The 22,011-nt window shown below is 36.5% G+C and overlaps 6 protein-coding genes across 6 annotated transcripts; 2 read left to right on the forward strand and 4 right to left on the reverse strand.

Moving 5' to 3' along the window:
* On the forward strand, positions 114 to 2,191 carry LOC104791729 (DJ-1 protein homolog F). The gene is made up of 4 exons (XM_010517694.2): positions 114 to 346; positions 842 to 1,315; positions 1,414 to 1,779; positions 1,887 to 2,191. Exons 1-4 carry the CDS (start codon positions 167 to 169, stop codon positions 2,064 to 2,066), a joined length of 1,200 nt encoding a protein of 399 aa, XP_010515996.1. The 5' UTR covers positions 114 to 166; the 3' UTR covers positions 2,067 to 2,191.
* On the forward strand, positions 2,658 to 6,985 carry LOC104791731 (histone acetyltransferase GCN5-like). The gene is made up of 13 exons (XM_010517695.1): positions 2,658 to 3,432; positions 3,518 to 3,582; positions 3,687 to 3,767; positions 3,871 to 3,942; positions 4,204 to 4,372; positions 4,680 to 4,723; positions 4,954 to 5,053; positions 5,503 to 5,571; positions 5,670 to 5,724; positions 6,085 to 6,203; positions 6,310 to 6,403; positions 6,492 to 6,634; positions 6,772 to 6,985. The coding sequence occupies exons 1-13, from the start codon at positions 2,773 to 2,775 to the stop codon at positions 6,832 to 6,834; spliced, it is 1,734 nt and encodes a 577-aa protein (XP_010515997.1). The 5' UTR covers positions 2,658 to 2,772; the 3' UTR covers positions 6,835 to 6,985.
* On the reverse strand, positions 7,274 to 9,391 carry LOC104791732 (basic leucine zipper 25-like). Its single transcript, XM_010517696.1, has 6 exons — positions 8,859 to 9,391; positions 8,728 to 8,788; positions 8,323 to 8,512; positions 8,080 to 8,155; positions 7,855 to 7,980; positions 7,274 to 7,728 (listed from the first exon to the last, which is right to left on the reverse strand). The coding sequence occupies exons 1-6, from the start codon at positions 9,309 to 9,311 to the stop codon at positions 7,423 to 7,425; spliced, it is 1,212 nt and encodes a 403-aa protein (XP_010515998.1). The 5' UTR covers positions 9,312 to 9,391; the 3' UTR covers positions 7,274 to 7,422.
* On the reverse strand, positions 10,634 to 12,625 carry LOC104791733 (kinetochore protein NDC80 homolog). The gene is given in 1 exon segment (XM_019246809.1): positions 10,634 to 12,625. A coding segment is annotated over 1 exon segment (1,722 nt). The 5' UTR covers positions 12,521 to 12,625; the 3' UTR covers positions 10,634 to 10,798.
* On the reverse strand, positions 14,076 to 16,391 carry LOC104791734 (tryptophan synthase alpha chain, chloroplastic). Its single transcript, XM_010517698.2, has 8 exons — positions 15,995 to 16,391; positions 15,578 to 15,724; positions 15,408 to 15,473; positions 15,124 to 15,309; positions 14,830 to 14,907; positions 14,657 to 14,734; positions 14,504 to 14,563; positions 14,076 to 14,410 (listed from the first exon to the last, which is right to left on the reverse strand). The coding sequence occupies exons 1-8, from the start codon at positions 16,193 to 16,195 to the stop codon at positions 14,276 to 14,278; spliced, it is 951 nt and encodes a 316-aa protein (XP_010516000.1). The 5' UTR covers positions 16,196 to 16,391; the 3' UTR covers positions 14,076 to 14,275.
* Positions 16,845 to 20,336, reverse strand: LOC104791735 (F-box/LRR-repeat protein 17-like). Its single transcript, XM_010517699.2, has 10 exons — positions 19,498 to 20,336; positions 19,174 to 19,275; positions 18,750 to 18,894; positions 18,472 to 18,656; positions 18,224 to 18,328; positions 18,024 to 18,121; positions 17,722 to 17,921; positions 17,491 to 17,643; positions 17,213 to 17,311; positions 16,845 to 17,113 (listed from the first exon to the last, which is right to left on the reverse strand). The coding sequence occupies exons 1-10, from the start codon at positions 20,127 to 20,129 to the stop codon at positions 17,042 to 17,044; spliced, it is 1,791 nt and encodes a 596-aa protein (XP_010516001.1). The 5' UTR covers positions 20,130 to 20,336; the 3' UTR covers positions 16,845 to 17,041.

The following is a 22,011-nucleotide window of genomic DNA, read 5'->3' on the forward strand; positions in this document are numbered from 1 at the left end:
TTAATTAATAATAGCTCCAAAGAGAGCTATGTATGTCTCCACTAATATAATATATAACCTTATCTCTTTCATTATTGAATATAAAAAAGTACAATCAATAAAATTATTTGAACTCATATATATACATACACACACACTTAGTTCTGTGTTCCTTGAAGAGAAAATTATGGGATCCATGGCTCAGAAATCGGTTTTGATGTTATGCGGAGAGTTCATGGAAGCCTACGAGACCATAGTACCTCTCTATGTTCTTCAAGCGTTTGGCGTTAACGTCCACTGCGTTTCCCCTGGTCGCAAAACTGGCGACAAGTGCATCATGGCCGCTCATGATCTTCTCGGCCTCGAGGCATTTCTCTAATCCTTCACCTTTTCTTCATTTTGGTTTTGCCCTTCGAATCGCTCTTTGCTTGATTAGTAAAAAAGGGATACAAAAATATATTATGCAAATCTGTTCCCGAAAATATTACACTTGCTATTAGTAATTGGAATTTTTTTTTTTTTTTAAATCTTATCTTTTGTGGCAATCCCATAAGATCAATAACTTTCTGGTAAGATCTCCCACCAGATCGAGTAAGGGTATAGTAGACTACAAGTAATTCAAACTAGTACTTGAATCCTCACTACATTGGGTAAGAATCTGATCCGGCCATCCGGGTTTGGGGTATATATATTTAGGATACCTCTGATAATTGCATATTGAGTAAATATATTAAATAATATTTAGACGTTAAATTATCCAAATAGTGCATTATGAGAATTGGGTGGTCTTAACGCAAATTGCATGGCCTACTCAATAGTAAAATAGAAGAGTAAACAGTTTGTGTTTTTTACCCTGTGACAGATTTACACCGAGTTGGTGGTTGACCATCACACACTAAACGCGAATTTCGATGACGTCATCCCCGACCAATACGATGCCATCTACGTTCCCGGTGGACGTTTCACTGAACTTCTGAGCGCCGACGAGAAATGCGTGAGTCTTGTGGCTAGGTTCGCCGAACTCAAGAAGCTTATCTTCACGAGCTGCCACAGCCAGCTGTTCCTCGCGGCGGCGGGTCTGCTCACCGGTGGAATGAAGTGCACGGCGTTCGGAAGCATGAAGCCGTTGATCGAGCTCTCCGGCGGCGAGTGGTGGCAACAACCCGGAATCCAGACCCTTTTTGACATCACTGATTGTGTCAAGGACGGCAATTTCATGTCTACTATGGGGTGGCCTACTCTGGCTCACAGTCTCAGAGTTTTGCTCGAATCACTTGGCTCCAAGATTTCTAGCTCCAAGGAGAATCATCAGCCTTCTTTGCTTTTCTTGATTGGGGTAAGCTCTTAGACTTTTTAATGTTCTCTCTTTCATTTTTTTATTTTTTTTTACTTCAAAATAAATTATATGTGATATATCTTGGTATATATATGTAGGACTGTGTTGAAGACTACAGTATCAATGTACCATTTAAAGCGTTTCAAGCTTTAGGATGTAAAGTGGACGCAGTGACGCCAAACAAGAAGAGAGGTGAGAAATGTGCTACAATCGTTCACGACCTCGAGGAAGGACGGCAACTTCCTACCGAGAAGTTCGGCCACAACTTTTATGTGACCATTGGGTGGGATGATGTCTCCGTGGATGATTACGACTGCATTGTGGTACCCGGAGGAAGATCGCCAGAGCTGTTGGTGATGAACCCCAAGGCCGTCGAATTGGTCAGAAAGTTTGTTGAGAAAGACAAGTTTGTTGCGGCCATTGGAATGGGAAATTGGCTACTTGCCGCGACAGGTGCTCTTAAGGTACGTAATATAATTTCATGGCACCACTTTCCTTCGGCGAGATTAATTTTTTTTCCAATTATAACTAATCTAATTTCATTGTTGTATCATACTATTACATTGCACAGAAGAAAAGATGTGCAAGTAGTTATGGGACAAAGGTGGCTGTGAAGGTTGCTGGTGGTGAGATCGTGGAAACAGAACGGTGTGTGACTGACAACAAGCTAATCACAGCCGCAGAAACTTCCGATCTTCCTGCTTTTTTGTATGCGTTGTCGAGTGCACTTGGTCTTTCTGTTGCTTTCTAAATATGCCAATGGTGTTTTAACGCCTAATTAATGCCTAAAAATAAACATAAAGTTGTAACATAATGATGAGATGCACATCACTTTAATATGCATAATGCATGCAATTGACAATTTATGTTGTACCATGCTTGTATTTTCTAATTACTTCAATAAATCACTCCAAGATTATATACAAAGTTGATTAGCAAATAGCAAAACCTATCACCAAACAACAATTTTTTGCTACATAGTAAAATGTTAGTGGCTAATTAATTCTAAACAAACTAATTTTTGCTGTTATATATTCTAGTTTCACTAATGATATACTGTATGTCACTAAAATTCGTATTAGAAATAACAACATACTATAAAACAACAAATTGACGGATTAAATACGGAACTATTCATGGATCAAATGCTCAACAAGAATAAAATATAATGTTTTTTTGGTAGTTAAATTGTAGTGAAAAAAAAAAAATTACGTCACATTTTTTATAATTAATCACAGCATATATTTCCTTAATTTAAAAGTTATTGGAAATTAAATTACCGAATTAGTAATTTTGGTTACGGTTAAAAACTTTTGGCTCATTAAAAAAAAAGAAAGCGAAGGAGAATATTCCGTTCGTCGGCGGTCGTCTTTTCCCGCCCCCAAATCATACGATTAAAACCCTAGACTCTCGATTTCGTCACGATTTGCTTCAATCAACTTCACTACTCTGCTTCAATGGACTCTCACTCTTCCCATCTCAACGCGGCCAATCGTTCGCGCAGCTCTCAGACTCCTTCTCCTTCTCATTCGGCCTCCGCTTCAGTCTCTTCTTCTCTCCACAAACGCAAGCTCGCCGCAACCACGGCGGCGAATGCAGCCGCAACCACGGCGGCGAATGCAGCCGCTTCTGAAGACCACGCTCCTCCTTCTACCTCTTTCCCTCCTTCCTCTTTCTCTGCCGATACTCGCGACGGTGCCTTGACTTCCAACGACGAACTCGAGAGCATCTCAGCTCGCGGCGTTGATACCGATTCAGACCCTGATGAGTCAGAGGATATCGTCGTGGACGATGATGAGGATGAATTTGTTCCCGATCAGGATCAGGACTCTTCCATGCGCACTTTCACGGCTGCTCGACTCGATTCCAATTCAGGAGTCAATGGTGGTTCGAGTCGCAACACTAAGCTGAAGACGGAGAGCTCCATTGTGAAGCTTGAGAGCTCTGATGTCGGAAAAGATGGTGGATCATCTGTGGTTGGGACTGGTGTGAGTGGAACCGTTGGAGGAAGCTCAATCTCAGGGCTTGTGCCCAAGGATGAGTCTGTTAAGGTACTGGCTGAGAATTTTCAGACTAGCGGGGCTTACATTGCGAGAGAAGAGGCTTTGAAGAGAGAGGTAGCTTATCACTGGATCATATCTATGCCAATTAATTAATTAGAGAATCACCATTGACACAAACTTGGTGATATCTTTCTTGTAGGAGCAAGCAGGACGACTCAAATTTGTTTGTTACTCAAACGATTGCATTGATGAGCATATGATGTGGTAAATTCCTAACCTCAATCGTTTCTCCTGTCAGAGAATTCTCAGCTTCTGAATCAGCTCTGAGTTTTTTGTTGTTTCTGAATAATTTGTTGAATGTTTTTCAGCTTGGTTGGGTTAAAGAACATCTTTGCAAGACAGTTGCCTAATATGCCCAAGGAGTACATTGTTCGTCTTCTGATGGACAGGTAAACATGCTAAACTAGAGTGAAATACCTAATGGTAAATTCTATATCAAACAATGGCTAATGGTAAGCATTCTAATATCTGTAACTTATGTTATTTTCTCAGGAAACATAAGTCTGTTATGGTTCTACGAGGAACTCTAGTTGTAGGTGGTATCACGTATCGTCCGTATCACAGGTAAGGTCTATTTCGCTAACTTGTCCCGGCTTTTTTACCCCAATGATATTCTACTTTTATTAACTTTCTTCAAAATGTATTGTTATACGCTTATACATCTAGTTTTTTTGCTCTTTACTTAAGACTGAAAGAAGGTAGTATAATGACTTGGTATCTTATATTATCATCAAGCACAGGTTTCTTATCAAATAAAATAATGTGTTAGTCTGATGTCATATATCTTGACATGCTTATTAACTCCACCTTTTTCCTGGGATCCAGTCAGAAGTTTGGGGAAATAGCATTTTGTGCAATCACAGCAGATGAACAAGTAAAAGGTTACGGTACCAGATTAATGAACCACTTGAAACAACATGCACGTGATGTTGATGGATTGACGCATTTTCTTACTTATGCGGACAACAATGCTGTTGGTTATTTTGTCAAGCAGGTTGGTGTGTTTCGCTGATTGTGCAGTTTTTTGCTCTATATTTAATCTGACAACAAATTTCAACCAACTGTTAGTACATATCAGTAAAGGAATTGAACTGTATTTTGCATTCCATGTTTTTATATATGCTATTGTAGCATTAAGCGTAAAAGTTGCCTGAATCGAGCCTGGATATGCCTCAATGTTTCACTTCAAAAAGTTCTGTTTCTACACTTACCAAATCTACTTTCTGGGATACTAACTGTAATTTTGATATTTTTATAGTCGTTGTATTAAGCTTATCTGTTATGTCTATTATCTTGTGCAGGGTTTTACTAAAGAGATTTACTTGGAGAAAGATGTATGGCATGGGTATGAAAACTATGCTCTTAAGTTCAAACTGCTCATTACCGTACTTAACTTGTGTGCTTTATATGTTTGTTGTCTGACTGAAATATTTGTGGGCTCAATCAAGCTCACAAACCTGAGTAAAAGCATTATATTTCCTAGCTGATCATATGCTACTAGAGAGATTTCCCAAATTTGGCTTATTATTCTCTTCTACACTCCCGCAAATAAAAAAAGCTTGGTATTTTTCCTAGGTTCATTAAAGATTATGATGGTGGCCTCCTAATGGAATGCAAAATTGATCCAAAGCTTCCATATACGGATCTGTCAAGCATGATACGCCAGCAACGAAAGGTAAGCCATTGAAATTATATTGTATATGGTAAAAAAAAAAATTCATGGGCCTTCAGGTTCAGCTATACCCAAAGTATCTGTAAATTTATACTCGAACTTTGTGGCTGATTCTGAAAGAATTCAAAAATAGAAGAAATACAACTCTAGGACTTGATTATTGACAGTTCCTCTTCTCTCTCGAGGAGAAATTAAGTAATGAAAGTTCCTGTCTTCCTCTATGAGACCAAGAATCAAGCTACCCTCCCAAAAGCTATCTGCTTAATCTTTATAGACTAAGAAAGCATGGCAACCTACCACTAAAAAAACCCACACAGCTTAAAAGTAATTACTAAACAACTAAACATTGGTTACATTACTGTCTAATTACTTTATAAAGACCTTTGGTGATTGGACCCTCGCGACCATTAAACGTATCAGATTCTGATCCCGTTGTACTTTTATTTTATCAGGCAATTGATGAAAGGATAAGAGAGTTATCAAACTGTCAGAATGTGTATCCAAAAATCGAGTTTCTAAAGGTAAGCATCAATGGTTTCGTGTGAATTTAATTACTATGCATGTCAGGGTGAAAACCCCATGTTTCCAGTAGATTTAATAACTAAGATGATTTTTGCAGAATGAAGCTGGAATTCCTAGAAAGATTATCAAAGTTGAGGAAATACGTGGCTTAAGTAAGTCATTATTCTACTCCCTGGTGTTAGTGCAGTTTGTTACTCAAAAAATAGATTTATCTCCCTCGAACATGTTCTAGTCATCTGAAAATTAAGCTTGTGCTAGTGGCTCCATGAGATCAAGTTAATATGCATGTGCTAAGATACTTGCATTGGTTAGCTAGCCTAGGGTTTTTCTGTAATACTTAGAGTGGCTTTAAACAAATCGATTCATCTCCCTTTAATTTTGTATAGTAAGAGCAGTTCCTTAATTGGCGTGTAAAAATGCAGGCTTTTTTTTTTTTTTTAATCTGTAATAGTTTTGTCATGTTGTGTAATTATAGTTTGATTAATTCGGGAAGTATGGTAACATTATTGCAGGGGAAGCTGGTTGGACCCCAGATCAGTGGGGGCACACTCGTTTCAAATTATTCAACTGTTCTGCAGATATGGTGACAAATCAAAAACAGTTGAATGCACTTATGCGCGCACTTTTGAAGGTTGTGATAAGTTTCTACTTTCTTTCAGTGCATTGTTATTAAAATTATGATGCCCTCTTACATATTATGTTACTCTAGTTTGACAAGCTGTAGTTAATTGCAACAGACAATGCAAGACCATGCTGATGCTTGGCCTTTCAAAGAACCAGTTGATTCTCGCGATGTCCCTGATTACTATGACATCATTAAAGATCCCATTGGTAAGAAGATATATATATAGTTAATATATCCATATTCGCTATTTAGTATCCAGAATTTGTCCTCTTTAAGTAAAATGTATGAACACAGATCTGAAGGTAATTGCAAAGAGGGTAGAGTCGGAACAGTATTACGTGACACTCGATATGTTTGTTGCTGATGCGAGACGGATGTTTAACAATTGTAGAACTTACAACTCCCCTGATACCATTTATTACAAATGTGCAACCAGGTAAGACGTCTTTTCTTCCATCTCATCTCATCTCTTTTCTTGTTCGGGTAATAAAGATGTGTGATTATAGTTTTTTTTTTTTTTTTTTTTTTTTTTTTTTTTTTTTTTTTTTTTTTTTTTTTTTTTTTTTTTTTTTTNTTGGAGACACACTTCCATAGCAAAGTACAAGCAGGTCTCCAGTCAGGTGCTAAATCTCAATAGAAGGTGGCAAAGTGAAAAAACAATTTCAAGTGAAAGGTGGATAATTGTATTGGCCAAGTGAAAAGAACAAATTCAAGTATATTGTTAAGTCCATGTATGATGTATATTAATTTGCATACGACTCTTTTAGGAATACAAATCTTCTCGCAAAGTTTCTTTTCATACTTCCAATCATTTGTCCTTTTTCTCTCCTTATCCACATATGATATCACAATTTGTTGCCTACCTAACATAATCAATCGTAGAATTCCATAATAAACCAGAGCTTTAATCAAAAACAACAATCCTATGTGGTTTACTTAATTCTACACTATAGTTCACACTGAATTTGTCCAAATCTAACATAAACTTTGCCAAAAATTGTGGCTTGCTAACTTTTGTTAAATTAAGGTCTACAACTCTGACATTTTCAACTTCGATTGCGTTAGAGACGATAGCGTTTTTACTACGGAACACAGGTGTGTATTCCTCCATTTATGTCCAATCATATGTAATATATTAAGAGTTTACACAGAATCATACAACAAGAAACATAAAATACAGACAAGAGTTATCTCAAAATCACAAAACCAATGACTCTTGTTATGGCTAATGCTTGTGATTCCAATGGGGTAGGGTTTCATACAGATTAGAATCAGGAGCAAATGGATTCTGCATGCCTTCACGATTTACCTGTTCCGGCAAGAAATTCGCCGTCTCTACTCTCTGATTTGGTGCTAAACCGGCATTGGTGGTGGTGCTTGGGACTGCTGATTTCAAAATGTGGTTAGAGTTTGGCGGGATTCTAGAGGGAGCGCTCGGAGTGTTGTTGAATGGTATCCCCATGTTTGGTCTTGCCCAATGCAAAGGGTTCACTCCCGTCACTCTTTTCACAGTTTCCTCTGCCATCTTAACCTGCACAAGTATTTATTGATGCGATACGATAAACTCAGTTAATAAATAAGAAGATTAGAGCATAATCTCGGGTGTTGTAAAATCTTAAAACTCTGGAGTACCACAACAAGAGTGGAACCTATATACCTTTGTTCTCAAAGTTTCGATATCAGCTCTTAAGATTCTGTTGTCAACAGCAGCTGCATCATACTTATGATTCATGTCACTGAGACGAGTAAGTAAAGTTGAATGCTCAGCTCTTAATTGGCCTACCTAGAAATGATAAAAACTTTTCCTATAAATTCCTGGAAGACAGCTGAAAACAAGAAAGAATCGAGAAATGTATAATGAACAACTAATTAAAGAAGGAACCTGTGTATCAAATTCATTCATTTGTTCTTGCTTTCTTCTCCTGGAGCGCCTAGCGGATTCTCGGTTTGAGAGCATCCTGTGTAATTACAAAATAATGAATCCTGGAGCCTGATTTGGTCTAAATGACTATTTCAGTTCTTGGTTTCTCTTTAAAGATAGCAGAAAATCTCAGCTGCAAACTGTTCCCACAAAACGTTCGAAGTCAAAAGTATATCTTAAGATTACAAAGATCAAGATCTGTACCTCCTAGCACGCTTCACATCAGTAGGATCTCCATTATCAGCATCTCCATCAAGATCATCGTCATCAGAATCATCTCGTGATGAAATACTGGTAGTTTGTCTGGCTGGAACATCTGGTTTCTTGTGCGTGCTTGTTGATGAAGAAAATTTAACAGATGAAGCACCAGGTGAGGTTTGTGCCACAGTGGAGCCTAGAACAGTGAAAAAAACACAATCCCATTATCAACCAACCGAAGAAAAACTCGTATCAAAGGTATATATCGCAAGTGAGTAATAAAGGAAGCTATTTAGTAGAATGCACTATGAAGTATGAGTGTCATAAGATAAGCATTCTCATCTAAACGCATACAAAAGCAGGAATCAATTTTGAGAGTCAAAAAAACAAAACAAAGCAACGATACGTAACCTTGAGCTTGCTTTTGATTGCTAGCTGAAGCACTCGAATCTTCCGGTTTCACAGTTCCGACCTACAAAAAAACAAATGAAATCAAATCAACACTGAACACATATAAGAAGAAATGGATCTAAGAGACGTACACGAAGAGCAACAGCAGCACAAGCAAGCTCGAGCTTGCTCTTAAGAATCGCGTGATACTGATTAGGATCAACACCACCACCAGCTGAAGAATCCAACGGATCAGACGAAGGAGCACGATTCCGATTCCCTTGATCATCCGAATGAAGGCGATGATGACTCTGCGGTTTCTGAATCTCGACAACGTCTTCGGTTTCGTCAACGGTTTCTTCCACTCTCGAAAGAGATTGAACCGGTGGAAGTGATCTCTCGGTTGCGTTTGTCGTGGCGCTCGAATCGGAACCAGACAACTCATTGAGAAGCCTGTGGAACGCCCACTCCGATTGGCTTCGAGTCATCCCGTCCGCCATGTTATGCGACGGTGCCGGAGCCGGGGCCGATCCCGGTGACGGCGCCGGAGGGGGAACAGGCCAGAAGGATTCGGTCAAATCATCGACAGAGAAGACGATGTGCATCGCTTACCCAATCGCCTCAGATTCCTTAATTTTTCTCTCTCTCTCTCTTTTAGTTTTTTTTTTTGTCTTTTTTTCTCTCTTCTCTCTCTGTGTTGTCTTACGTGGAGCCGCTATTATTGATTAGAATACTTGACACGTTTCTGTATTGTATTGGATTAGTACTAACATATCTTTGACTGTTAATTTAAAATGGCAAAAAATAAAAAATAAAAAGGTATTCGTCAGAGAAGGTAAAAGTATTTTAACTTTTACTTATATGGTCTGACCAAGCAGTGGACGAGGATGAATTAAGATATTCACGACACACGATGCACTAGTTAAGCTTTTTAACCTAAGCAATGGACAAGGATGAGTTCATATGGGATATAGATAGAGAAGCAAATCTGCAAATGTGATATCATTTTATGGACAAGGATGAGTTCATATGGGATTTTTTCTACATTTATTTACGTTTGACTGTTTTACACTGCACAGAATTACCGTAGACAAAAAAAAAAAAATAGGAGGATGGGAAATGGTACAAGAGAAGACTAGTAGTTACAACTAGACATGACCAAAATCAAACCGTAACCGTATTTTGGACCGTAACCGGACTGTATCCAAACTGTAACCAGACCGTAACCATATAAAATGGTTAAAAACCGTAACCATTAACCGTAAATATGTGGTTAAATTATATTAACCATAACCGTTAATTAACCGTAACCGTATCAAAACTGTTTGGTTAACCGCATAGTTAAACCGTAATTTGTTAACCGTAACCTTTTAAAAATGTAATAAAAAATACTAATAATTATTTATTTAATATGAATTATATGATATATAGAAATATGAGTACACTAAAAGAACATATTAACTGTAAATAAATAATATCAATTATATTATATCATCAAATAATATTAACTGTAGCATATTATCAAATAACCGTAACCGTATATAACCGTAACCGTTTCAACCGGAACCGTATTTAATTGTAACCGTTTAACTGTTTAATAAACGGTTATAGTTAAAGTTAAACAAAAATTTTAACCGTAACCGTGGTCATGCCTAGTTACAGCAAGATATTCACGACACACTCGTAAGATTGGAGAAAGTGGGAGCCAAAAGAGGTTACACAAGAAGACTCTATGTCATCTCTAAGTCAAGCTAATAGGTAAAACAAGGTACTAGTTCTTCCTTGGAAATCCTGAGTAACTTGGTTATAATAATTCTCTTGAGTAAACATTGTGAATATTGGAATCTGTGTACTTTCTATACTAGCATAGTTCAATTAGCCGACAAAAAAGCATAGTTCAATTATCCTTCCTGATGCATCATGCATATGCCAAAGAAATTCTTATGAAGCTGATTAAAAAAAATGATGACCAATCCAATCTTATACATAGAGTACCACGTTTATGCAAATACGACTATTTGACAAAAGCAACAATATATATGAATTACTCACGCTTTAACAAACTCTTGGATCAGTCAATGCCATCCAATCCCTAGATACCATGGTGCTTCTTGAAGCTCGCTTTATATATCTCTGCAACAGACCTAGCAGTTTTAGCAACACCAGTTTTGATCTCGGATATCTTCGAATCCATGTACTCTTTATGTTTAGATACCCTATCAATAAGTGTAAAGAGTTGTGCAGCACATGCTTGGACTTCCTCTTCAGCCTTCTTCTCTGCTTCTTGCAAACTAAGCTCTGAAGCTTTCAAATACTCTGCAGCTTCTTTGTCCACCACTTCCAGATTCAAAGCCTCCGTTTTCACAATCTCTACCATTGTTTTTGCCTCCATGTCACATTTAGTGGTGAACTCTTGAGTTTCCTTCTCCACCAACCTCATCCTCTCTTCGAGTTCATTGATCTGCAGCTGAATTGACCCAAGAAGACTCTTTTTGGATTCGATCTTCGAAGCCATTTCAGACATCTGGTGTTGTAACGTGATCAATTCCTCCACCTTCTCCGCCGAGCTTCCTTTGATCCCATCGTACAACGAACACAGAGCTGGCTTCACAACAGATTTATAATCCACACCCATCACGTCAGCAGGTGTTTCCCCTCTCTCGTTCACAACAAACTGAATATCATCAAGCTTCAGTCTCCTAAGAGCTTGGTTACAATCAATGGCAAGTGTCTGAATCTGATGAAACTGATTCCTCATCTGTGAATTGAGTTCCCAAGCTTTATGATCCCAACCATCTCTAACAACTTCAGCCTCTGCAACATATCTCTCCACAGCTTGTAACTCTCTTCTCATCCTCTCAACATCTCTGGCGCTAAAGTTCTGAAGCTCAACAGACTTCTTCAGCTCTTTATTCTCTTGAGAGATTCGCTCTCTCTCTTCTTCCTTAGCTTTGAGCTCCTTATCCTTCTCCTCCACAGCTTTATCCACCGCTTGGGTCCTATCAGTATACTCCACAACGATCGTTCGAAACTTATTCACATCTTTCTCAAGATCGGCTACAACTCTCTCCAGAGACTCTTTCTTCGACGGACCTCTCCTCAACGACTCAAGTTTCGCCTCTAATTCACCTTTGATATCGTCACAACCAGAGATCATTTCAACTATATTAGTCTTCTCCGCCTCCAATTTCCCCGAAAACTCATCATCTAAAGCATTCTCCAAATCATCCTCGCCGCGAATGTAGTGAAGATAGGTTTGATTCGCGTAGACACTCATGGAGTTAGCTTCGAGGACGGAGGTGGGATTTGATAGTCTATGTTGACGGCAACAAGCGTGCTCGACCAACCAGAAAACAACGGCGAGAATAGTAGGCTAATTGTGAGGCGTGTTGGGAGCTTTGAGGCTAGATTTAGTGATCTTATGAGGACAGTTATGAGATCTGAGGAAGAAGATGATATCCTCATCCCACTTGTTGGAATCGCAAGGGTAATCTAAGGCGGAGAGTAAGAATTTTAGGGTTTCGGTGATATCTTTGACAGAAGGAACAAGATTACCGCGGATAACGATCGGGAAGCATTGAGAAGAGAGGAAGGCGTTGATGACTCGAATCATTGAAGACTGATGAGATCTGTCATCGTTGCCTCGGCCGCCTAAACCGACCGATGAAGGACGGCTGCTAGCGAAACTGGCGTCGGAGTCTCTTGAGTTGAAGTGTTGACGATGTTGCTCGATCGACGGTGGTGGTGGCGGCGGCGCTCCGCCGAAACCCACCGTCTTTCTTCTCTTTACCGCCGCCGCTTCTCCGCCTCTCATCTCTTTTTTGCTTTTTTTTTTTTTTTTTTTTNTTTTTTTTGTTCAGAGAATCGATACTGACACTTAGGCCATCTTCATTGGGAGAACTGATTGGATGTTCTTAACTTTATTAAAATTGAGAATATAGGAAATAGTCATTAAGAACATATGGTTGATTCTTGATATAGAACTGTTTTTGGACCAGTTTTTGGGTGACGTGGTAACTCGTGAATGGATACAATTTTTTGCAAAAGAGAAAATATTTATTTGTTTGGAGGAAGTTTTGTTTGTTTTTTTATTTATATTTTAATGTTTTTTGTTTCATAAAAATTTGGTATTGTATTTTGAATTTTAGTATAAGTTTTGTAAGTTTGCAATTTAAATATTATTTTTTGAAGTTTTTAAAATAGTAATATGTTTGTTTGTTTATTTATTTATATCTTTAATGTTTTTTGTTTCATAAAAATTTGGTATTGTATTTTGAATTTTAGTATCAGTTTAGGGGGAGGTATTGTTTAGGATTTAGAAAGAATTTTAATGACTTTAAAAGTTAGGTAAAATATGTTGTTATTCAATCAAGACTTTTAAAAACTCTTTAAAAATTTGGTGTTATTGGTTGTGGATTTGTAAAAAGTTATCTAAAATCTTGATAAATCTAGTGTTATTGGATTAAGAGTTTTATAAAGTCATTAAAAGTTTTATGTTATTCAAGTAAAACAAAAGAATCTTGGATTGTTAATGAATTCAAATTTTATGTTATTGGTTTAGGATTTTATATCATTTCCTTCATAACAAAAGTCATGAAAACTCTTTCATCAAATAGAAAGATTTTACAAGATTAGAAAAAACAAATCATCAAGATTTTAAAAAACTTCCTAAACAATCTCTTAGAATCCTTCATTTTTAATTTTTAATTTTCTATGATTCTAACAATCAGCAAGAACATAAAGTCATTAAAATTCTTTCTAAATCCTAAACCAATACCTCCCCCTTATTAAGTTTGCAATTTAAATGTTATTTTTTAAAGTTTTAAAAATTATAATATGTTTTAGATTATTATATTATTAAATCTTATGATCTTAAACATTGTAATATGTTCTCTCCTTCAACAAAAGATCTAAACTAATGATCTTACGTTATGTTAATAATATTTTTACTCTAAAAACACCCAAATCAGTTATCCTAATGCAGATTCCCTTAGGGCTACGGACACTTGTGAACAAATCGATAAAGAGAAGAATATTTTCTTATTGATTCATCAAACACATTTACATGTTTATATGGAGAGGAGAGAATATCTACTTTCCTAAACAGATACAATCATATAATTACAATCAATTTACATTGAATAGAATAATGATATGGGATAATATCTCATTAATATATGAGATCATATCCCATTAACTAGGGACTGGGTCGTAAAATAATCAAATCTATAGCACCGTCCAGCGGGATTAAAAAAAATTCGAATTCTGGGAAACCTAATTTTGGGGAACCTAGTTTTTCAGGTTTACTCGAACCGGAATACCAAACCGGGTCGCAAGTTTATCTATTTAACCAAAATTGAAAATACTCATGAGTCAATGGTAGCGTATTTATTATTCTGTGTGGGTAATGTAGAAATTTTGAAACCGAGCACTGGTTTGTGGCTTGAGTCATACAGTAACTTAATCATACTTGAAATGTATGAAAGTAGATTGACAAATTGATTTATATAATCAGGAAAAACAAAAACAAAATCTTAAGATGTTGTCTGCAAATGGTGTTTTTGTCTTTTCAAAGAAGAGCAGATTTGAGAGACTTGGTGAGCTTCTCAAGCTCCTTAAGTCCTTCCGTTGGCGAATTTGCGTCCCCCAGTAGCTTCACCATTGCACTGCCTACGATCACTCCATCAGCTCCCCATTCAACTATCTGTTCACACAACAAAACCAATCATCAAAAAAGCAATAAATAATGAAGACAACATAAGAGAGGCCTTAGGAATCTTGTTAAGGTTTAGAGGACCTGTTTCACATGCTCAGGCTTTGATATTCCAAAACCAACAGCCACTGGCTTGTCTGTGGCCTGCATTGAATTACAAATGGCTAAACAACTTGAGCATTTCTACATCAATACAAGATAACTGAGAAACAATAGAAAAAAATACTGTTATTAGACCTCTTTGATATCCTTCAAGAGCGACTGAACCTTTCCGCTTACAGATGCTCGTGCACCAGTCACTCCAATTGAGCTCACCTGTTAAATTCAATAACAAGGGGCAATACATTCTCAGATTAAGAAAACACATGTGAACGTCTGCAAAGAGAAATATACACAGAGAGGGATCTTACTAGGTAAATAAATCCTTCTGATGCGTCAACAATTCGCTTCATTCGCTCTGTTGGCGTGGTTGGTGTAGTGAGTAAGACCTTGATTACAAACATTGAGCAAAGTTATGTTTTACTAAAAAGGCAAAGATACAGAAAGCCGAATAACAACATAGATAGAGGTAGATCCAGCAAAACACATGTATAGTCTCAGTGCCTACACTAAGCAATACTTCTACTGTTTCTGTCGAAGGAGTCTGGGAAATAGAATTTTCACAGACAAATGATAAGAAAAACACATGAGTCGCATATGCTTACCAGTTCAATGTCGTTGTTGAGGGCTTCTTTCCTCAGCATCTCAGTTTCCTCAAGAGGAACATCGGGAACCACAAGTCCCTGTACACCAACAGCTCGGATGCTGGACATGAACTTCCCCAATCCACGTTTAAGAATTGGGTTGTAATACGTGAACAACGAAATTGGACAAGATATTTGCGGAACAACCTGCACCAAGTCCAATAGTAAGATTACATATACACAATGGGATGACATATGACAGGGGACACAAAACCCATCTTTTTGCTTCAGAAACTAAAACTCACCTTGTCTAACATCTCAAGGATGTTATCAAGGTTAGTTCCCTTCTCCAACGACCTTGTTGCTGCAGCCTAATTGAATAGATAACAAAGGGAAATATAATCAAACAAAACTGAAAATTGCAGGCAATGGAAGCATACATAAAGTTTGCATTTCGATTGTTAGATTTTAAAACCTGAATAACAGGTCCATCAGCTAAAGGATCAGAGTAAGGAACACCCAATTCGATAATGTCAGAGCCACAAGCGTCAAGAACTTTCAATGCTTCAGCAGTAGTAGAGAGATCTGGATCACCAGCTGTGATGTACGGTATGAATGCTACCTTCACACATAAAAAAAAGTTATACAAAATCATAAATCAATAAACCACATATCCCCAACGAAGTGTTACAAGTCTATTATATCAGTATGACCTAGTTAGCTCAATGCTACTCACTCTGACAAAGTATTCATAAGCAACACATATGCGTACTAGTTTGGTTTTTGTGATTCAAGTTCGTGAGATAAACAAATTGGTTAACGATTCCAAAACCTTATCATATCCAAATCTAGTTGAAAGAAAATGAAAAGAGTGAGAGACTTTTTTACTTACTTTGCCTTGTTTTTTGAGCTGTGTGAAAGTATCAGCGAGACCGAGGGTAGGAGAAGAGGTGGAGAGAGAAGCCATGGGAGTCAATCTCTTGAAAGAAAGGGATGAATCAGGAGAAGAAGAAGAAGAAGAAGAATGGCGGAATCCGAATTGGGTTTTTGGGGATTGGAGGAAGAAGACGCCGGATTTGAAAGCAATCGCCATTGGAAGAGAGCTTGTGGATTCTTCAAATTGGGTTTGGTTGAAGAAGTGAGGATTTAACTTATTATATAAACTCTCTCTTGACCCACGTTTCGTTTGGGATTAATACGGCAGAAAGTGTTAGGTGAAAGCCACCAGCCAAAGAGTGTGTCAAAGCGCCGTCACTTGCATTTTGGAGCCTATTTTGACTTGGTGATTTTTGTTCTTCCGTTTTTGGTTTATTTAAATCATTTTCCATTTTATACGACATGTGATTTTATTATTCTTAAAACTTGACTAAAATTATTCTCTTTTGAACAGTGAATTTGAACTTTCATCTTTTTTTTCATACATAATACCAGATTATAAATTTAACTTTTAAGATAAACAATTTTGTTAGTTCAACCGCTACCATCCGCAATTACAAACGTTTGTTAGAATAAGCGTTTGAAATCGCTCTAACAGGTAGATATGAGTGTAGTATCATCTTTGCCAATCACATCCATGCGCAAACATAACATTTACATATAAACATAATAACCAATCAACACCTTGTTCGACTCGTATTTTATATGTAAAAATACATGTATATACTTAAAATACCATACATATATAGTGAATTACTTTTATAACAAATCGTATACTAAAAAAAGGAAAAAACATTATTAATATATAAAGAAAATAAATAAATAAACAATACAGTATGTTATTATACAGTTTATTCCAAGTAATTGGAGAACAAAGATAAAGCATGTGAAGTTTGACAAGTGAGAAACAACAGACGTGATCCAACATAATCAAATGTACATAGAGTACAGTAAAAATGGAGATGGTAAATTTAAAATGTGATGAGTCAAATAGAGAGGATCATTACTGTATAATGGTACACACTTCTCTCTCCAACTTCCTTCTCTTCCCTGTATAAATTTCATCATCTCTTGTCTGCAATATATATAAAAAAATTACTTTCAGTTACAAATCTTTCATACTATCTTAATTCTCTCTGGAAAAAAAAAACTAAAAATTATAATCAAAAATCACCTCTTGGTATAATGAAGGTAAAGCCTGAATCCTCTTTGACGCATCAGCCAAGCGTTTCCGTGGCATATGGTTTTCATTAGCCGCATGGTTCTCAGAAACCTATCACAAATCAGGTGACCCCTCTTAAGATTCAAATCTTTCACAAACTGAGTGTGCTTTACTTTGCATTAAAATGAATCACAAAGAGTTTTTTGGTCATAATTTGTATAGAACCAAGACAGTAAACCAGATTAGATTGTCCACCCCCTACACATCACACAATATGTCCAAGGGATTACCTGCTTTCTGATAGCTCCTGTCAGTAGGTCCTGGCATCCTGATGCATATACAAGTTCTAATTTTGGACACTGGAGCACCAAACTCTCCGGCTGCAAATTGCTGCATAAGTTCAAATTCAAGTCCTTGAGCTCTGGGCAGTTTAGGAACAAAGCCTGCATTAAAAGGTTGGAACTATGAGAAGATGGGATTAGGTAATAACTTGTTATGAGAGCATTGGTGAAGAATCTCACGTCTAAACTGGAGCAACCCCACAAACTGAGTTTCTTCAGCCGTTTATGTTTGATAAACATCTTCTGATTATAGCCTGATGTTTTATATGGACTCGGACTCTCTTCAATGATCGTATTATCTAAATTGGGGTCAGACACAGTCATGCCACAATCCATCAGCTCAAGAAGGGGCAATTGAGCAGTAGCAAATTGAATGCCACCTGAAAGAATATCCATTATAGAAGAAATGAGAAATCAGGATATAAGCTCAAATAAATTACGTTTTATATCATACATATGCAAGCCAAAGACCAAGAATTTACTTGATGTAACGTTGGGACAAAGAGCAACAAGTAATTTTGAGAGTGTATCAGGTAAGACATCGCAGATCATCCCAAGGCCAGTATCAGTAATGCTGGAACTAATACCAACAAAGAAAAAAAAATGTGTAAGCTCTTCATGTGAGTACAAAACTAAACACTAGAGATAGAGATAAGATATACTGAACAACAACACGACATACCCACTCAGATCGAGCAATTCAAGGTTAGTGTAACTTGAGGAAATGGCAGCTACTGATGCATCTGTGATATCTATTCCAAGAACTAGCGAGAGCATTCTCAACATCCTGGACAATAAGCAAACTGATATCAATCTCTCAAATGAATATACGAGACTTGAGTTCCAGAGAATGGTAAAAAAATTTAAATGTGTATAAGGTGGATTTTTTACAAACAAAACGAAGAGTAGAAACATAGATATTAAACAAACCTGAAATTCACAGCAGTAAGCGCAAGTACTACAGGATGTGAAAGCTTCAAAGAGGCTATATGAATGTTCTGCAATCTAGTACAAGTCCTTCCCAAACCATCAACCAGTGTTACAAGATCAGTTGAATCATCTTCTTGGCGAGAAAATTCCAGAGAAATTTCTGTAAGGTTTGGACAATTGAAGATCTGACCAAAAGAAGAACAATATATTTTACGTTTAGACACATACAAATTCACTATCTGCACTATGGAAAAGAAAAAAAATGGACAGTCAGTTACCATCTTTGAGAGAGAATGAAGATCCGAGAGCCAGAGAGTGGAGAGGCTTGATGAAGAAAGGGAAAATCCTCCTAAGTTGGAACATCCTTCCATCTTAAGGCTTGTAAGTCCACGTTTATTAGCAACAAAACGACCCAGCTCATCCCTATTCATACAACAAAACCATTGAACAATTCAAAGACAGATCCAGAGAAGAACAAACAATTAAATCTAAGTCCATCAAAACCATAAATCCCCGTCAGAAGCAAAATCTAAGATAATTCACATGCTAAATGACTGCTTACCCCAGATGAATGTACAGCAAACAGAACCAACAGTTTCTACAATCATGACACTGATCCCATAAAACTCAATGAAGCCTAATCTCAATATCTCAATCTCGCATAGCAACTCAAAAAATCTGGACTCGAACAAGACTAATTACCCAGTAATCCTATTGACAGCTGCACCCGAAGTAGAGATCTCCAAAACCTCCAGGTTAGGACAAGAAAATGCAATACAAGCCAGAGTTGTCGCGTCAAAATCACTGCAAAGCAGAACAAACAAAAAAAATCCAATCAGAAACATGGATCGTTACAATTAATTGCAATTAATCCAAGAATCACAAATTAATATTTTTATTGGTTTCTCAATCATCGATAATTATTCAGAGTTCATTAATCCTTCAACTTTAAACTCGATTTTTCAAATTCGTTAGAGATCTCTCAGATCTAAATAGATCTTACGAAAGAAGAATCAAATCAATCACCTCTCGATTTTAAGTGAGAGTCTAATAAGTCGAGGACACTTTTGTAATAAAGATCCGATGTATCCAATCTGAGCTCTCTCCGGAACTCTAATCCGAAGCTCCTCAGCCGCTTTCCACATCTTCCTCGATGTCTCTCTCCATCCTTTACAAACCCTAGCCGCCATCAGCAAACTCGAAGGCGGGAGCCGCTTAAGCACCTCCCATAAACCCACGGCATGAAACCTCCCTGGCTGAACGATATCCGTATCCAAATGCAGATCCAGATCCGTCGACGCGGCGTCCAGATCGGGCTCATCCAGTGAATTACTACGCGCATCGACGTCGTCGAAAGACAAAGCGCGGCGCAAGTGAGTGAATGACTGACGAGAAGACGGCGCCGCTGTTAAGGATAAGACGGTAGAACGGGAAGAAGAAGCGGCGGCGGAGATGCAGCTGGTCACCGGCTCGGTGGCGATCGGAGTAGTGGGAACATCAGATGGAGCAGGAGATAGAAGACAGACATGGCCTTTCTTAGGTTGACCACATCTACCGCAATTGTAACTACCTCGGTTTTTTCTAATGCGCTGAGATTCAAGCGCGGCTGAGATCGCGGCGGTTGCGGTGGCTGGAGAAATATGCGGCTGAGGTTGCATCGTTAGATTTGGGAGATAGAGAGAGAGAGAGAGAGAGGAGATGGAGGTGGGGGGGGGAGTGAGATTTGGGATTGGGAGTGGAGGGAGAGAGATGAAAAGAACAAAAAAAATAAAGAGGAGGGAAGCAACGGCGGGAGATAAAATGGTGTTTTCGCGCGACTGATTTCGAAAGACACCGAAGCAAAATTATATGTTAAAATTGTTGAAAATGAAAGACGTAGCCTCTCTCAGCTTTAATATACCAAAGGAGCGTGAGGTCTACTAGCTTTGTGAATTACAGTTTTACCCTTAGTTTTGGGAATATATGACGTGGTCTTTTTTTGTTGTTGTAGACGTTGGGATCCACTGTACTTACCAGTGCCTAAAATAAGTTGACTAATAATATTTTTTTGCTATTTTGTAAGGAAAAGATTCTTCCTATATATATAAAAAAGAGCAATTAGTAATAGTAAATTAGTAACTAGTTAAAGCAAACACAATGAATAAATATTAGTAGAGAATCTGGAAATCGTGTCGCGATAAGCTAATAAATTAAATTATGACATATTTGATTTATCTTTATTTTTTGGTTGGAACACATTTATTACAAAAGCTTTTCTTTGTTTATAATTTTTATTTATTTTAATGGCCATTCAACATTTTCTAAATCCTGTTTTATAGAATTAATTATTTTTTACTATTTTTTAATAGTTACTATTTAGTACAGATTTTTAACATTTTGGTAGGGATATTTTTTGTTGTAAATTATATCTCTAGCATATATATTTCCTTTCAAATATTTTCACTTCTAATTATAAATTTAAAATATATATTTTGGTATATATATATATATAAAGTTGGTTTTCCTCTCTTTTCTTTCACCCACCTCATCACTTTTTATTTTCAATTTTAACAAATTAATCCACACCTCATCACTTTTTATTTTCAATTTTAACAAATTAATCCACACCTCATCATTATTTATTTTCAATTTTAACAAATTAATCCACATCATCAAAAGAATATAAAATCTAAAGTTAATGCATCAATTAATTCAATCATTGTTGTAATATTTTTTTTTTATTAAAAATAACAATTTACAATAATTTAAACTAAAATATAAACCAAAAACTAAATGAAAAAAAAAACTACAACTAAAAAAATATCAAAGTAAAATATAAATAGAGATTACATAAATATAAACTTAGATATTTCTATCATAACATAGAATAATTGTGTAAATATTTGTATAATACTAGAAATATATAAATATGAGAAAAATAAAGCTATCATATATTTAATGGAACAACAGTAGTTACTTTCAAGAGTTACAATTATTAGGACAAACAAAATAAGAACTTTTTAAAAAACAAACACAAAAATTTTAAGGATTTTAAATCAAGAGGTTATTCAATTTTTGGTGTTATATTATAAATTTATGTTACCGATTAAAACCATAAAAATTTGTTGCATATTATTTAGAAAATTCTAAATAATATAAATAATTGAAATAGTTTGAGTGATCTATGTTATTTATCGTTTTCAAAATTGAAAAATTGTGAAATTTGTTAAACAAAGATATATCAAAAAAAAAAGAGAAAATATTAATCAAGTGCTCAAAAAATTAAAACAATGTATATATTTAAGAGAAATGTATAAGATTACTTGAAGTAAAACATATTAAAGAAAACTTATTCTGAACATCACACACACCAAAAAAAACAAAATAGTGAAAAATACTAAGAAATTTTTTGAGAAAGCTATTTGTAATAACAACAATTCTAATAGTAATGGTAGATTGTAGAATTTTAATCGAGTGTATACCGGAAAAAAAAATCGTGAAAATATGTTAAAAGAAATAGATAAGATATATATCGCGTAATAAAATAAATTTAACAGCAAT

Source organism: Camelina sativa, chromosome 6 (genome assembly GCF_000633955.1).
Source record: "Camelina sativa cultivar DH55 chromosome 6, Cs, whole genome shotgun sequence".
NCBI lineage: Eukaryota > Viridiplantae > Streptophyta > Magnoliopsida > Brassicales > Brassicaceae > Camelina > Camelina sativa.

Coding starts and splice junctions, on each gene's coding strand:
- LOC104791734 (XM_010517698.2), bottom strand. CDS start 16,195: ATGGCGATTGCTTTCAAATCCGGCGTCTTCTTCCTCCAATCCCCAAAA. Junction 15,474..15,577: donor CTGATGGACCTGTTATTCAG/GTTTTAAAATCT, acceptor CTATTCAATTAG/GCTGCAGCAACAAGGTCGTT. Junction 14,735..14,829: donor CAGAAGGATTTATTTACCTA/GTAAGATCCCTC, acceptor TGAATTTAACAG/GTGAGCTCAATTGGAGTGAC.
- LOC104791729 (XM_010517694.2), top strand. CDS start 167: ATGGGATCCATGGCTCAGAAATCGGTTTTGATGTTATGCGGAGAGTTC. Junction 347..841: donor ATGATCTTCTCGGCCTCGAG/GCATTTCTCTAA, acceptor ACCCTGTGACAG/ATTTACACCGAGTTGGTGGT. Junction 1,316..1,413: donor CTTTGCTTTTCTTGATTGGG/GTAAGCTCTTAG, acceptor ATATATATGTAG/GACTGTGTTGAAGACTACAG.
- LOC104791735 (XM_010517699.2), bottom strand. CDS start 20,129: ATGCAACCTCAGCCGCATATTTCTCCAGCCACCGCAACCGCCGCGATC. Junction 19,276..19,497: donor CTCTCACTTAAAATCGAGAG/GTGATTGATTTG, acceptor TCTGCTTTGCAG/TGATTTTGACGCGACAACTC. Junction 18,657..18,749: donor TTCATTCTCTCTCAAAGATG/GTAACTGACTGT, acceptor TCTTTTGGTCAG/ATCTTCAATTGTCCAAACCT.
- LOC104791732 (XM_010517696.1), bottom strand. CDS start 9,311: ATGCACATCGTCTTCTCTGTCGATGATTTGACCGAATCCTTCTGGCCT. Junction 8,156..8,322: donor GATGTGAAGCGTGCTAGGAG/GTACAGATCTTG, acceptor GTAATTACACAG/GATGCTCTCAAACCGAGAAT. Junction 7,729..7,854: donor TCGAAACTTTGAGAACAAAG/GTATATAGGTTC, acceptor ATACTTGTGCAG/GTTAAGATGGCAGAGGAAAC.
- LOC104791731 (XM_010517695.1), top strand. CDS start 2,773: ATGGACTCTCACTCTTCCCATCTCAACGCGGCCAATCGTTCGCGCAGC. Junction 3,768..3,870: donor GTTCGTCTTCTGATGGACAG/GTAAACATGCTA, acceptor TTATTTTCTCAG/GAAACATAAGTCTGTTATGG. Junction 6,204..6,309: donor TTATGCGCGCACTTTTGAAG/GTTGTGATAAGT, acceptor TAATTGCAACAG/ACAATGCAAGACCATGCTGA.